The sequence below is a fragment of the Macaca fascicularis genome, chromosome 3 (genome assembly GCF_037993035.2).
Source record: "Macaca fascicularis isolate 582-1 chromosome 3, T2T-MFA8v1.1".
NCBI lineage: Eukaryota > Metazoa > Chordata > Mammalia > Primates > Cercopithecidae > Macaca > Macaca fascicularis.
This window is the reverse complement of record NC_088377.1, coordinates 852,902-865,842: the sequence shown is the minus strand read 5'-3', so window position 1 is coordinate 865,842 and position 12,941 is coordinate 852,902. Positions and strand designations below refer to the sequence as shown.

The window sequence follows — 12,941 nt, the reverse complement described above, 5'->3', positions numbered from 1 at the left end:
TGTACCTTAACACAGCTTGAAATAACAACTTTTAAATGCTTTTGGACTAAGACTGTTGCCAAGTAGTATGGTTTGGATTTGTATCCCCACCCAAATCTCATGTTGAACTGTAATCCCCAGTGTTGGATGAGGGGCTTGGTGGGAGGTGATTATATCATGGCGGTGGAATCCCCCTTGCTGTTCTCATGATAGTGAGCTCTCAGGAGATCTGGTTAAGTGTGTGGCACCTCCCCCTCGCTGTTCTCATGATAGTGAGCTCTCAGGAGATCTGGTTAAGTGTATGGCACCTCCCCCTTGCTGTTCTCATGATAGCTCTCACAAGATCTGGTTAAGCGTGTGGCACCTCCCCCTCGCTGTTCTCATTATAGTGAGCTCTCAGGAGATCTGGTTGTTTAGAAGTGTGTGGCACCTCCCACTTTGCTGTTCTCATGATAGTGAGTTCTCATGAGATCTGGTTAAGCGTGTGGCATCTCCCCCTTCACTTTCTCTTCCTCCTGCTCCGGCCATGTAAGACATGCCTCCCTCCCCTTTGCCTTCTACCATGATTGTGGGTTTCCTGAGGCCTCCCCAGCCACGATTCCTGTGCAGCTGAGCAATAAACCTCGTTATAAAAGTACCCAGTCTCAGAGATTTCTTTAAAGCAGTGTGAGAACGGACTAACACACCAAGTTTATGGAATAAAAATTGAAATAATCAAATCTAAAGTTTCAATTTAAAATCATGAGCAAAACAGACTGTAAATCCAAGCATTAAAACATAAACCTACACTTCCGAGTTCCCATCACACATGAGGAGTACCCGGCCCTGGCCCACAGCTCTGCCCTGCCCACTCCCCCTCTTGGAAGCCCCACAGGGGAAACCCTTCCTGACCTGCCACGACTCTCCGGGGACTGCTCCTCTCCATCCGGCAGCAGCAGCACCAGCTTCCAAAACACGTGCTCCTGCCTCCCAGGGAGGTGCTCAGCCACAAGGGACGGCAGGTCCAGAGACGCCCACGCCACATCACTGGGAGGAACAGACCCCCGAGGATTAGCCAGTGTGTGAGGCCCTCGCAGGAGCAGCACACACATCCCATGAGCAGGAAGGGGCAGGCTGGAGGAAAATCAGGATCAGAGGTTGAACTGCAAACTAGAAACCAAGTCTGGAACTCACTGAAGAGACCTCAGTTGGAGATGCATGAGGTGGGCTGCTAGTGTGACAGATTGGGGAACAAGGGGATCACCAGGGGACACGCAGAAGGGTGCGGCACGACAAACCTCAGCAGCTGCTGGTAGAAGTGCTGAACCTTCATCTGGTGAGCCGCCTTGTTTCTGAGCCGCCTCAACCTGCAAAGGAAAGCAGAATGACAGTGTTACCACAGGAGCTTAGTGAAAAGTACTGGCTAGTGTCCCCTGGGGAATACTCCGGAGACTGAAAAAACACATTTTCTGCCAAAGAAACGGGTTAGAGGATTTGTTCATTCCACAAATATCACATTAAGTATCTGCTGTGTGCTGGCTGTGGGAGATTCAACAATAAGACAAAATCCTGCCGTTCAAGAACACAGGCTCTCATGGGGAGAGAACAGCATCTCTAAGTGGCTAGCCTGCCATGTGCGAGGTGTCAGCACTGTGGGCAAATGCTGCCAGGTGGGGCTGGAGCTGGGTGCTTATTGCAGTCTCACTCAGGGTGGTCAGGTGGTATGTGAGCAAAGACCTGAAGGAAACAGGGAGAGCCAGCGTGACAACTTCTGGAAACAGCAGAGGGCATGGCTCTGCCAGGCCATAGCTGGACCTGGCATATTTGGGGAGAGCAGTGAGGGCAGCGGGGGAGGGGTTGGGTCCACAGTACAGAGACTCAGGGAGCGCTAGGGACGCCGCTAAGAGGCAATGCCACCGAGAGGCAACGCCGCCTGGCTGAGCTGTCGGAGGATCCCTCTGTTCTGGTGCTGAGGATGCGAGTGGGGCCCATGGTGGAAGCTAGCAGACGGACAGATGCTGCGTCAACATTCCAGCGAGGTGGGGAGAACTGCCATGCCCTCGGTGAGTTCTGAGGGCAGAGCTGAGGATGCTGGGTCTGAGAGATGCAAGCCCAGGTTTGTGCCCTAAGCACAGGAGGACAGGATGGCATCCTATGAGCAGGAAGGGGCAGGGTGGGGGAAAATCAGGTTCAGAGGTTGAACCGTGAACTGGAAACCAAGCCTGGAACTCAGGGAAGAGGCCTCAGTGGGAGATGCATGATGGGGGCTGCCAGTGACAGACGGGGTGACAGGGCGATCACCAGGGGGTGTGCAGAGGGAAGGGCAGAGGGCAGAGGTCTGGGCTGAGGGGGCAGAGTAGAGGGCTCAGAGAAGGAGACTGAGGCTGACAAGAGCAGCTACGGAGGGGGGACACAAGAAACCATGACTCCAGGAGGAGGCCAGGCCACTATGTGAAGGCAGCTGTGGGTGAGAGGAGGCAGCCCCAGCCCTGGCCTCACAGCATGCCTGCAACAGGGTGGGACTGCCACCCACCCACCCTGCCTGCGCGGAACCTGATGGGGCCAAATGAAACCCACAAGACAGTTTTCAGATGGAACATCCCGTGATGACCAGCAGGGTGACGAGACATGACATGAGGCCCCAGCGGTGTGCCTGCTAGGCTGTCCAGGCTGCCTCCCCAGGCCCCACCCACCACCCACTAGGAGGCCGGGGAGCCCTGAGGCCAGGCAAGAGGGGGCACCTACACGGGTTCTAAATAAAGGCCATGCCCAGCATGGCCAGGAATGCAGGCTGAGGGGGGTCCTGGCATGGCCCTGAGGAGCTGGTTCTGCTCGGGATGACCAGGAGGAGTGGCAGGGAGGACCAGGGCCACACCAAGGGGCCTCAAGAGGGAAATACTGGAGGGTGGAGGTGGAGTCTGGAAGATGCTGCCACAGAAAGAGGGCAGTGTGTGAAAGAGATGGCGGGAGGAACAGAGGGATGGGGCAGGGATGGGATGGGGAAGACACAGGCCAGCGTGGACCTCGGGCTCCTCCAACAAGGATGGAAGTGGCAGGTACTTAAACTGGGACGAGCAGGAAAAGAACAGGTGATGCAGAGTCAGACTCAGTCACCAGGATGCTGAGTTGAGTCTTTCAAGCTGAACTCAGAGCTCTGCTTTCCAGTGGAACAAGTCACACGTCCACAACTGTGGGAGACGACCTTCAAAATGCAACCCGGTGCCTGTCCTCGCCTCCAGGCTTCACCTATCTTCACCCTCCAAACACACACATTAATTCAGCTCCTAGTAAAACCAAGTCGGGGCAGGGGAGCCTTATGAGGCAGGCGGCAGTTGATGCTGACCTGGTGCAGGAGATGCCCAATCTCCCTGCGTGGCCCAGGTCCAGGAGGCCCCTGGCCAGGTTCTCCTCAGCAATGGGGCACTCTGCACTGGGTGCCAGCGCCCTCAGCCGGTCGCTCACGTCCACGCAGCAGGGCGCAGCAGGGAAAGCCCGCATCTGGCGCCTCAGTTTCTTGCGGGCTGCGACAGCTTCCCTCCACCTGGGGACATGAAAACGTATCATTACAGAGTGTTTTCAGGGTCTTCAAGCTGAGAAACACATTGGAGTCAGAACTCAGGAATGGGGAAGGAAGGACATCAACTGAGTGTGGTGAGCAATGCGACTACTGAACGTTGACAGTTAATACTGAATGGGCTTTGGAGGCTGACTTGGCAATACAGATCCAGATCTAAGATACATATAACCAGTCGGGTGCAGTGGCTCACGCCCGTAATCCCAGCACTTTGGGAGGCCAAGGCAGGCGGACTGCCTGAGCTCAGGAGTTCACGACCAGCCTGCACAACACAGTGAAAGCCCATCTCTACTAAAATACAAAAAATTAGCCAGGCATGGTGGCGGGTGACTGTGGTCCCAGCTACTTGGGAGGCTGAGGGAGAATCACTTGAACACAGGAGGTGGAGGTTACAGTGAGTCGAGATCACGCCACTGCACTCCAGCCTGGGTGACAGAGCAAGGCTCTGTCTCAAAAAAAAACAAAAAAGATACATACACCCCTTGACCCACAGCCACCACTGATAGGAATTTTATCTCTACACACACGTGCCTGTGTGCAAACCGGTGAACTGTCTGTCTGTACAACGACAGTCACCGCGACAGTCTTTACCAGAGCTAAAAAGAGAGCCACGGCCAGGCTTGGTGGCTCACGCCTGTAAATCCCAGCACTTTGGGAGGCCGGGGCGGGCAGATCACGAGGTCAGGAGTTCGAGAGCAGCCTGGCCAATATGGTGAAACCCCATCTCTACTAAAAATACAAAAAAACACAAAATTAGCTGAGCATGGTGGCGCATGCCTGTAGTCCCAGCTACTCAGGAGGCTGAGGCAGAAGAATCGCTTAAACCCGGGAGGTGGAGGTTGCAGTGAGCCATGATTGCACCACTGCACTACAGCCTGGGTGACAGAGTGAGACTCCGTCTCAAAAAAAAAAAGAAGAAAGAGAGCCACATTAAAGTCCATCAACAAAAGACCAGGAAGGTCATTTATGGTACATTCTCGCACTGACCTCAAGACCGCTGGCAATGGGGACAGCTCAGCACGCTGCTACAGCCAGGCCTCCACCTCATATCAGATGGAGCAAAGGAAGGCTCAGAGCAAAGCAGGGATCATGAGCCCATTTGTGCCAACAGCCACAAGAAAGGACAGAAAGTCTCTGGATGGTTTTGCAAGCAGCTGCTGCTCGCACAATGGACAGGGGTCTGCTGTAGAAGGAAGACTCACTTCTCCCCATACTCCCTTTTATACTGTTCCAACTGCCAAGGACACTATTACTGATTTCAAATTTATTATGAAATGAATCATACAACACACATAACACATATATGCCCAGTTATAAGATTACTAAATCATCGAGCACCTGTGCACTTACATCCAGTTGAGCAGTTGTGGCCATGAGAGGCACCCCCTCCCATTCCCAAAAGTAATCACCATGCTGAGATTATGATCATTATTTTCCTTCTTTTGTTCAGGGTTATACCACTATATATCAATCCAAAACAACCTATTTAGTTTGAATATACACTATTTGTATATTCCCTATTAATTGCTTTTTCTCCACTACTTATATTTTGAGAATTCACCCTTATGGGTGCATGCAGCCATAATCTGGCTTGTTCACAGGTGTCTCCCAGCACCTAGTGCAGTGGGCAAATGGCAGGCACCCTATAAATATTAGTCGACATGCAGAGCAGCCACCACACCCCAATCTAACTCCTGACTGTTCCCCTTAGTTTATGTTGTGTGTGTGTGTGCGTGTGTGTAATCAAGTATTTCTGAAATGCAGTATAATCCAATGAAAGTCTATTTTAGGTATTCATTGCTATAACATTTTCCCTGATCCTTTTACCACTGAATACAGAAACTGATGGCTCAAATATTTTGAATTTGATAAAAGACTCTTCCCCGTGTGTGTGGATTTCGCCTGTAGGAACACAGGACTCACCGCTGTAGATACTTGCAGAAGCATTGAAGCTCCTGGAGGGTCTCCTTTGCAGCCTGGAAGATTTCCTCCACGAGAAACAAGTCCACTAGATGGGCACAGACGTCCTCACAGCAACGGGCCACGCGGACCCTCTGGTCTGTCTCTAATGCATTCCTAAGAAACAGGGTAATCAGCATGGAAGACACTGCACTCGGGGCCCACAGGCACTGAGGGCTTGCTTTAAAAGCCCAAGAGTCAGCCGGGCACAGTGGCTTATGCCTGTAATCCTAGGTCTTTGCAAGGCCAAGGCGGGCAGATCACTTGAGGTCAGGAGTTCGAAACCAGCTTGGCCATCATGGTGAAACCCTGTCTCTACTAAAAATACAAAAAATTAGCTGGGCAGCCGGGCACGGTGGCTCATGCCTGTAATCCTAGCACTTTGCGGGGCCGAGGTGGGCAGATCACGAGGTCAGGAGATCGAGACCATCCTGGCTAACACGGTGAAACCCCGTCTCTACTAAAAATACGAAATATTAGCTGGGTGTAGTGGTGGGCTCCTGTAGTCCCAGCTACTCAGGAGGCTGAGGCAGGAGAATGGTGTGAACCCAGGAGGCGGAGCTTGCAGTGAGCCGAGATGGCACCACTGCACTCCAGCTTGGGCGACAGAGCAAGACTCCATCTCAAAAAAAAAAAAGAAAAATAGGCCAGGCGCGGTGGCTCAAGCCTGTAATCCCAGCACTTTGGGAGGCCGAGACGGGCAGATCACGAGGTCAGGAGATCGAGACCATCCCGGCTAGCACGGTGAAACCCCATCTCTACTAAAAAATACAAAAAACTAGCCGGGCGAGGTGACGGGCGCCTGTAGTCCCAGCTACTCGGGAGGCTGAGGCAGGAGAATGGCGTAAACCTGGGAGGCGGAGCTTGCAGTGAGCTGAGATCCGGCCACTGCACTCCAGCCTGGGCGACAGAGCGAGACTCCGTCTCAAAAAAAAAAAAAAAAAAAAAGAAAAAGAAAATAAAATTAGCTGGGCATGGTAGTGCGGGCCTATAATCCCAGTTACTTGGGAGGCTGAGGTAGGAGAATCACTTGAACCCGGGAGGTGGAGGTTGCACTAAGCCGAGATCATGCCACCGCACTCCAGCCTGGGTGACACAGCAAGACTCCATTTCAAAAGGAAAAAAAAAAAAAAGTGCAAGAGTCAAGGCCAGGCACAGTGGCTCACACCTGTAATCCCAGCACTTTGGGAGGCTGAGACAGGCAGATCATGAGGTCAGGAGCTCGAGACCAGCCTGACCAACATGGTGAAAACCCATCTCTACTAAAAATACAAAAATTAGCCAGGTATGGTGGCGCATGCCTGTAGTCCCAGCTGCTCAGGAGGCGGAGGCAGAAGAATCGCTTGAACCTGGGAGGCGGAGGTTGCAGTAAACCCAGATCGCGCCACTGCACTCCAGTCTGGGCAACAGAGCGAGACACTGTCTTTAAAAAAAAAAAAAAAAAAAAAGTGTAAGAATCTGCATCCTCAATACTAAAATGTAATTCCATCTTCACTGTAAGAGAAGCTTTAATACTTAAACTACAGACACCTAGAAAGATGGGGTAAAAAGAATTAAGTGATACAGGGTGCCAAATCATAGGTCCATAGGAGCCCTTGTAACAGTTAATAAACCTTTATCCTAATAAAATCGTCAGAATTTTTAATTATTTTAGAGACAGGGTCTCACTATGTTGCCCAGGCTGGAGTACAGTGGCCACCACAGGTGCAGTCGCAGCACACTACCCAGAACTTCTGAGCTTCAGTGATCTTCGCACCTCAGTCTCTTGAGGAGCTGGGACTACAGGTGCCTGGTGTAGAATGTGTAAATGATGACGCAGACAACCACAAAATCTTCTCATCAGCAACGTCTGACATGTGCAATCGATTGGAAGTGTCTCAAATATATGATAAATGCCAGTGGCTACTAAATGACTATGGTCATGTGGTGGCAGGCCTCAAATAAAAGAGAATTTTAATAATAAAATTATATCAGCCAAGGGAACACAGAGGACTGCATCAAATACATTTGGTCACAAAATCAAAGTAGCTTAGACAGGCAGGACACATTTCCAATAGCCCATCCTCAGTGGCGCAAGACACAGCCTAGGGCAGAGCCAAAGCTCAGTCTCCTGGCACAGCAAGACACCGGTGTTTCACTTACTTCAACTCCTGGGAGCAGGTTTCCCTCACAAACTCCATCATCACGTGTTCCATCAGCTCCACGGCCAGGCCCTGGCTCAGCTCACTTAACACCAGCTCTCTCTCTTGTTTTAACCTACAGGGAAGATAAAAAATACACAAGGGTAATGTTTAAGAATAAAAATAAGTGCTGTTTGTTTCACTCCCTGGACATGCAGACAGGGATTGAGGTGCTGCCTGAGTCGGCAGGCCACCCCTACTCCAGCTCCCCTGACACCACCTCCCTTCCCCTGCCTCTCCTGGCTGGGAAGGGCCACTGCTCATGGGTAGGTGTGGCCTGGGGAGCTCCATCCACCCCTTGGGCTGAAGTGTAGGAGGGCATGAGTGGGTCAGCAGGGGTGGACAACAGCGGGAGCATCGCGGCCAGGGTCAGTTCTTCAGCCTGTGTCCACATTGAGCTCCTTATCTGTCTGCATGGACACGACACACTCACCTTTCTTCTTCAGCCCGCTGCCTCTCCTGCTCCCTTCGCTCCCTTTCCTTAGACACTTCTTCAGCTGCAATGTGCCTCAAAATGCCCGTGGTTGCAGCTGTTAACAAATCCTCCACAGCAGCATTAGAAACACTAAACAGAGCAAAGGGGATAGCATTCAAAATCAGAGGCAAGGCCAGGCACGGTGGCTCACGCCTATAACCCCAGCACTTTGGGAGGCCAAGGTGGGCAGATCACGAGGTCAGGAGATCAAGACTATTCTGGCCAATGCGGTGAAACCCCATCTCTACTAAAAATACAAAAATTAGCCAGGCGTGGCAGCGCATGCCTGTAGTCCCAGCTACTCAGGAGGCTGAGACAGAATAATTGCTTGGACCCAAGAGGCGGAGGCTGCAGTGAGCTGAGATCACACCAATGTACTCCAGCCTGGGCAACAGAGTGAGACTGTCTCAAAAAAAACAAAAAAAGGAGAAAAAGATCAGAGTAAAAAAGTCAAATCACTAAACATCTAACTTTGACAAGGAAAAAAAACCCACATAGGTTGAGTGTCCGTAATCCAAAAATCTGAAATCCAAAATGCTCCAAAATCTCAAACTTTTTGAGTACAACATGTCATGCTTTTCAAAGGAAATGCTCACTGGAGCATTTTAGAATTCAGATTTTTAGGTAAGAGATACTCAACTAGTAGACATAATACAAATATTCTGAAATCCAAAAATATCTGTAATCTAAAACCCTTGTGGTCCCCAGCATTTTGGATAAGGGATATGCAAACTGTACTTGTTTGACTGCCAGCAGAAAAATTAAGCCCACTGTTAGAAACACACAATCTACCAAAACTGACTCATGAAGAAACAGAAAAATGTGAATAGACCTCTAACTAGTAAGGAGACTTCCAAACAAAGAAAAGTATAAGACCAGAAGGTTTCACTGGTAAACTCTATTAAACACTAACGAAAAACTAACCACCAATCTTTTTCTAACCCTTTCAAAAAACTGAAGAGGAGGGAATATTTACTAACGCATTTTATGAGGCCAGCATTGCCCTAATACCAAAGACAGACCAAAGCCACTATAGGAAAACTACAGACTGACCAGGCACAGTGGCTCATGCCTGTCATCCCAGCATTTTAGGAGGCTGAGGTGGGAGGACTGCTTGAGCCCAGGAGTTCAAGACTAACCTGGGCAACATAGAGAGACCCCATCTCTACAAAAAATTAAAAAATTAGCCGGGTATGGTGGCATGTGCCTGTGGTCCTAGCTACCTGGGAGGCTGAGGTGAGAGGATGGCTTGAGCCTAGAAGATCAAGGCTGTGGTGAGCAGTGATTCTGCTTCTGCACTCGAGCCTAGGTGACAAAGTAAGACCCTGTCTCAAAAAAAAGGAATAAAGAAATAAAAAGGAAAACTACAAACCAATATCCCTTATGAATATGGATATAAAAATTCTCAACAAGGCCGGGTGCGGTGGCTCACGCCTGTAATCCCAGCACTTTGGGAGTCCGAGGCGGGCGGATCATGAGGTCAGGAGATCGAGACCATCCTGGCTAATACGGTGAAACCCCGTCTCTACTAAAATACAAAAAATTAGCCAGGCATGGTGGCAGGCGCCTGTAATCCCAGCTACTTGGGAGGCTGAGGCAGGGAAATCGCTTGAACCCGGGAGGCGAGGGTTGCAGTGAGCCAAGATTGCGCCAGTGCACTCCAGCCTGGACAACAGAGCAAGACTCCGTCTCAAAAACAAAACAAAACAAAACAAAAAAACAATTTAACCTAGAAAGCAAAAACTTTATATGTTGAAAACTACAAAGCACTGTCGAAAGAAATTAAGAATGACCTAAATAAATGGAAAGACATCCCATATTCTTGGATTAGAAGATTTAATATTGTTCAGATGACAATACTGGCCAGGCACAGTGGCTCATGCCTGTAATCCCAGTACTTTACGAGGCCGAGACAGGTGGATCACTTGAGGCCAGGAGTTCAAGACCACCCCTGGGCAACATGGCAAAGGCATCTCTACAAAAAATAAAAAAATCAGCCAGGCTGGTGCCCACCTGTCATCAGTTACTAGGGAAGCTGAGGTAGGAGAATTGCGTGAACCCAGGAGGTGGAAGTTGCAGTGAGGCTGAGATCGAGTCGCTGCACTCCAGCCTGAGCAACAGAGCAAGACTCCATCTCAAAAAATAAAAAAATAAAAATGACAGTACTACCCAGAACAATCTACAGATTCAACACAATCCCTATCAAAATCCCAACAGCACTTTCTGCAGAAACAGAAAAACTCATCCTAAAATTCACATGGTATCTCAGAAGACCCCAAATAGCAAAACCACCTTGAAAAAGAATGTAGGGGAAAATCTTCATGATACTGTCTCTGGCAATAACTTATTGGATTATGACCCAAAAACACAGGCAACTTTATGAGAGGAAACTTCTGGCAGAAGTTCTTTATGAGGGGAAACTTTCTGAGAGGAAACTTCTGGAGCAGCAGGAGGGGAGCACCAGATGCCACTCACCCCAGGGCAGCAGCTGCGTAGGCAGCGCCCGCAGAGCCGACTTCCTCACAGTCCCTCTGCAGAGCCTCCTGGATGAGCTCGTCCACCACCTGCGCCAGGTCCTATGGAGAGACCAGCATGGGGTGGAACGGAACGTCCCACCCAGGGCAGAAATCCTGGGTAATATGTTGTCACCAGTCTGCAGGCGTCTCATGACAGAAGCACATGACCCCTGACACGGGGTCAGCTAGGCTGTTGCAGGAAAGGTGTCCCCTAGCGAATGGAAAGGTGCCATCTGGAGAGAAGGTGCCCTGCAGATGGCCACACAGCGCCCTGGCCCAGTCATCTCCAGTCTACGTCAAGCAGCCTCTGTTCCTGTGGCCACTCCATGCTCCCTCTCAGAACTCCCCCATCCCCAGAGAGGCTGGTGCCCAGTGCCTGCCTCTAAACAGCCAGAGTGGCACAATCCAGTCTCACCACCATAGAGTCGACAGGCTCTACTCAATATCAAGGCACCAGTAGGGGCCATGCCCACCCTGAGGCCACAACCATCAAGGGGCACACCCACCCCCAGGCCAGGCTGGTCAAGGGGTTCACCCACCCCCAGGCTATGCCCATCAGGGTCCACAGCCACAGAGACCACACACACCAGAGGGGAAACATCCAACCCAAGGCCATGCCTATCACGGGGCACAGCCACCCCGAGCCATGCCCATCGGGGGCACACCCGCCAGGGGACACACCCACCCCAGGCCACACCCATCAGTGGGGACACCCAACCCCAGGACATGCCCTTCAGGGGACACACCCACACTCAGTCCATGCATATTGGGGGGCCACACCCACCAGGGGGACATGCCCACTCCAGGCCACACCCGCAGGGGACACACCCACCCAGGCCACACCCACCAGCAGGACATGCCATCCCAGGTCACACACATCAGGGGGCGCACAATGCGGCCAACAATCCCGTCAGAACAGACGGGTGTTGAGTTCAGACACAGGGGCTCAGGCCGGTGCTGTGACAGGAAGCTCCTGAGATGAAGACAGACTCCACAACGAGTCTGAATGGGTGGGCCCCAGATCTGCCACCGGAGGCTGAGTGACTCTAGGCAGGACCCCTCTCTGGACTCTCCTGAGAGACCAGGTGCCACAGCCCCACCTCGTGGGGTGATGACTAAGGACATTTGTGCACAATGAGCTTCCCAGAGTCCAGACCTAGAAAAAAAGAGTCCCTACCTCGTCAGAGTACACGGGCACAGGCTCTGGAGGTGGCGGCTCAGGCTGCACGGAGAGCTGGAAGAGGCTGGGTGCTGCAGACGGGGTCAGTGCCAGGACAGGAGGCAGAGGCACTGGCGAGGGTGCAAGGGCTGGTAGAGACTGTGGGAGACTGGGCAGGGGCGTGTCCGGCTCTACACCACACTCCTCTCCTCTCCCTCCACCTGGAAGGAAACATACAGGAGAAAACATGGCTGCAGACACAGGGCGCCTGGCACCACAGGGACTAAGGTCTGTGCAGGGACAGCCCCAGGCCACCCACAGTGACCCTGAGGAGTGGCCTGCCCTCCAGGAGACCAGCTACACGGGACAAATACGCTTTGCATGAAAAACAAGCCCCAAGATGTCAGGGAGCCAGGAGGAGGGCTTCAAAGCCCTCAGTCCACTCCCAGTGAGAACCATCTGAGCATGGGGAAGAGCCACACCCCTGGGCCCCAAGACAAAACAGGTGCTCAGGCTCCTGGGAGGCGTCCCGGCAGGCGAATGCAGATGCCCAGGCTCCTGGGAGGCGTCCTGATGGGAAGATGCAGCTAGTCCCCTCACTACGACTGCAGCTTCACTCACCCCCTGTGTCCGAGCCGGGTCTCTGGGTGCCGACGGGCAGCTCCGAGGCCAGGCTCTCCCCGACGTACTTGTTCTGGGAGTTGAAGCTGCACACAGGGCTGTGACAAGGAACGGGGGGCAATGGCCCTCCGTTCACAACTTCACCAACCGACACCGTCAGCTTCCTGGTGATAAACACCGACTTCCTGGTCTTGGATAATCCCTCTGGTTCCAGGAATGCGGCCCGGTTCAGCTCCACACAGCTACGCAGACCACAAGACCCCAGAGGGGCGTCACCAAGGGAGAAGGCAGCTTCACCCTCAGTGCCCTGCTGAGTACTGCAAGCCCCTCAGGCGTCACCATAGCCACGTATAAATAACAGAAAGCAGAGGCCTGGGTCCTACTGCCGCACCCTGGAGCCTCTGTAGGTCCCTGGAACCACTGAGCCCAGCGTGTTAACAGACGCACGCTGACTCACTCCTGCCTCCTTGCTGGCTCACCCAAAACCACCTTGTTTTGT

At 52.0% G+C, this 12,941-nt stretch overlaps 1 protein-coding gene across 10 annotated transcripts in view; it reads right to left on the bottom strand.

Annotated features, from left to right (window-relative positions):
* The window catches only part of MCM3AP (minichromosome maintenance complex component 3 associated protein), a 53,002-nt gene that overhangs the window by 18,996 nt on the left and 21,065 nt on the right, over positions 1–12,941 (bottom strand). For all 10 annotated transcript variants that reach the window (XR_006696552.3, XR_012431847.1, XM_005548482.5 and 7 more), the window contains 9 exons: positions 12,443–12,684; positions 11,840–12,042; positions 10,622–10,722; positions 8,105–8,236; positions 7,634–7,747; positions 5,456–5,608; positions 3,302–3,499; positions 1,257–1,325; positions 871–1,005 (listed from right to left, as the gene is read on the bottom strand). Coding sequence is in view for 8 of the 10 variants with exons in the window: in XM_005548482.5 (XP_005548539.3) it covers positions 871–1,005; positions 1,257–1,325; positions 3,302–3,499; positions 5,456–5,608; positions 7,634–7,747; positions 8,105–8,236; positions 10,622–10,722; positions 11,840–12,042; positions 12,443–12,684 (1,347 nt within the window). In the remaining 2 variants the exon portion in view is untranslated. The remainder of the gene's footprint in view (positions 1–870; positions 1,006–1,256; positions 1,326–3,301; positions 3,500–5,455; positions 5,609–7,633; positions 7,748–8,104; positions 8,237–10,621; positions 10,723–11,839; positions 12,043–12,442; positions 12,685–12,941) is intronic.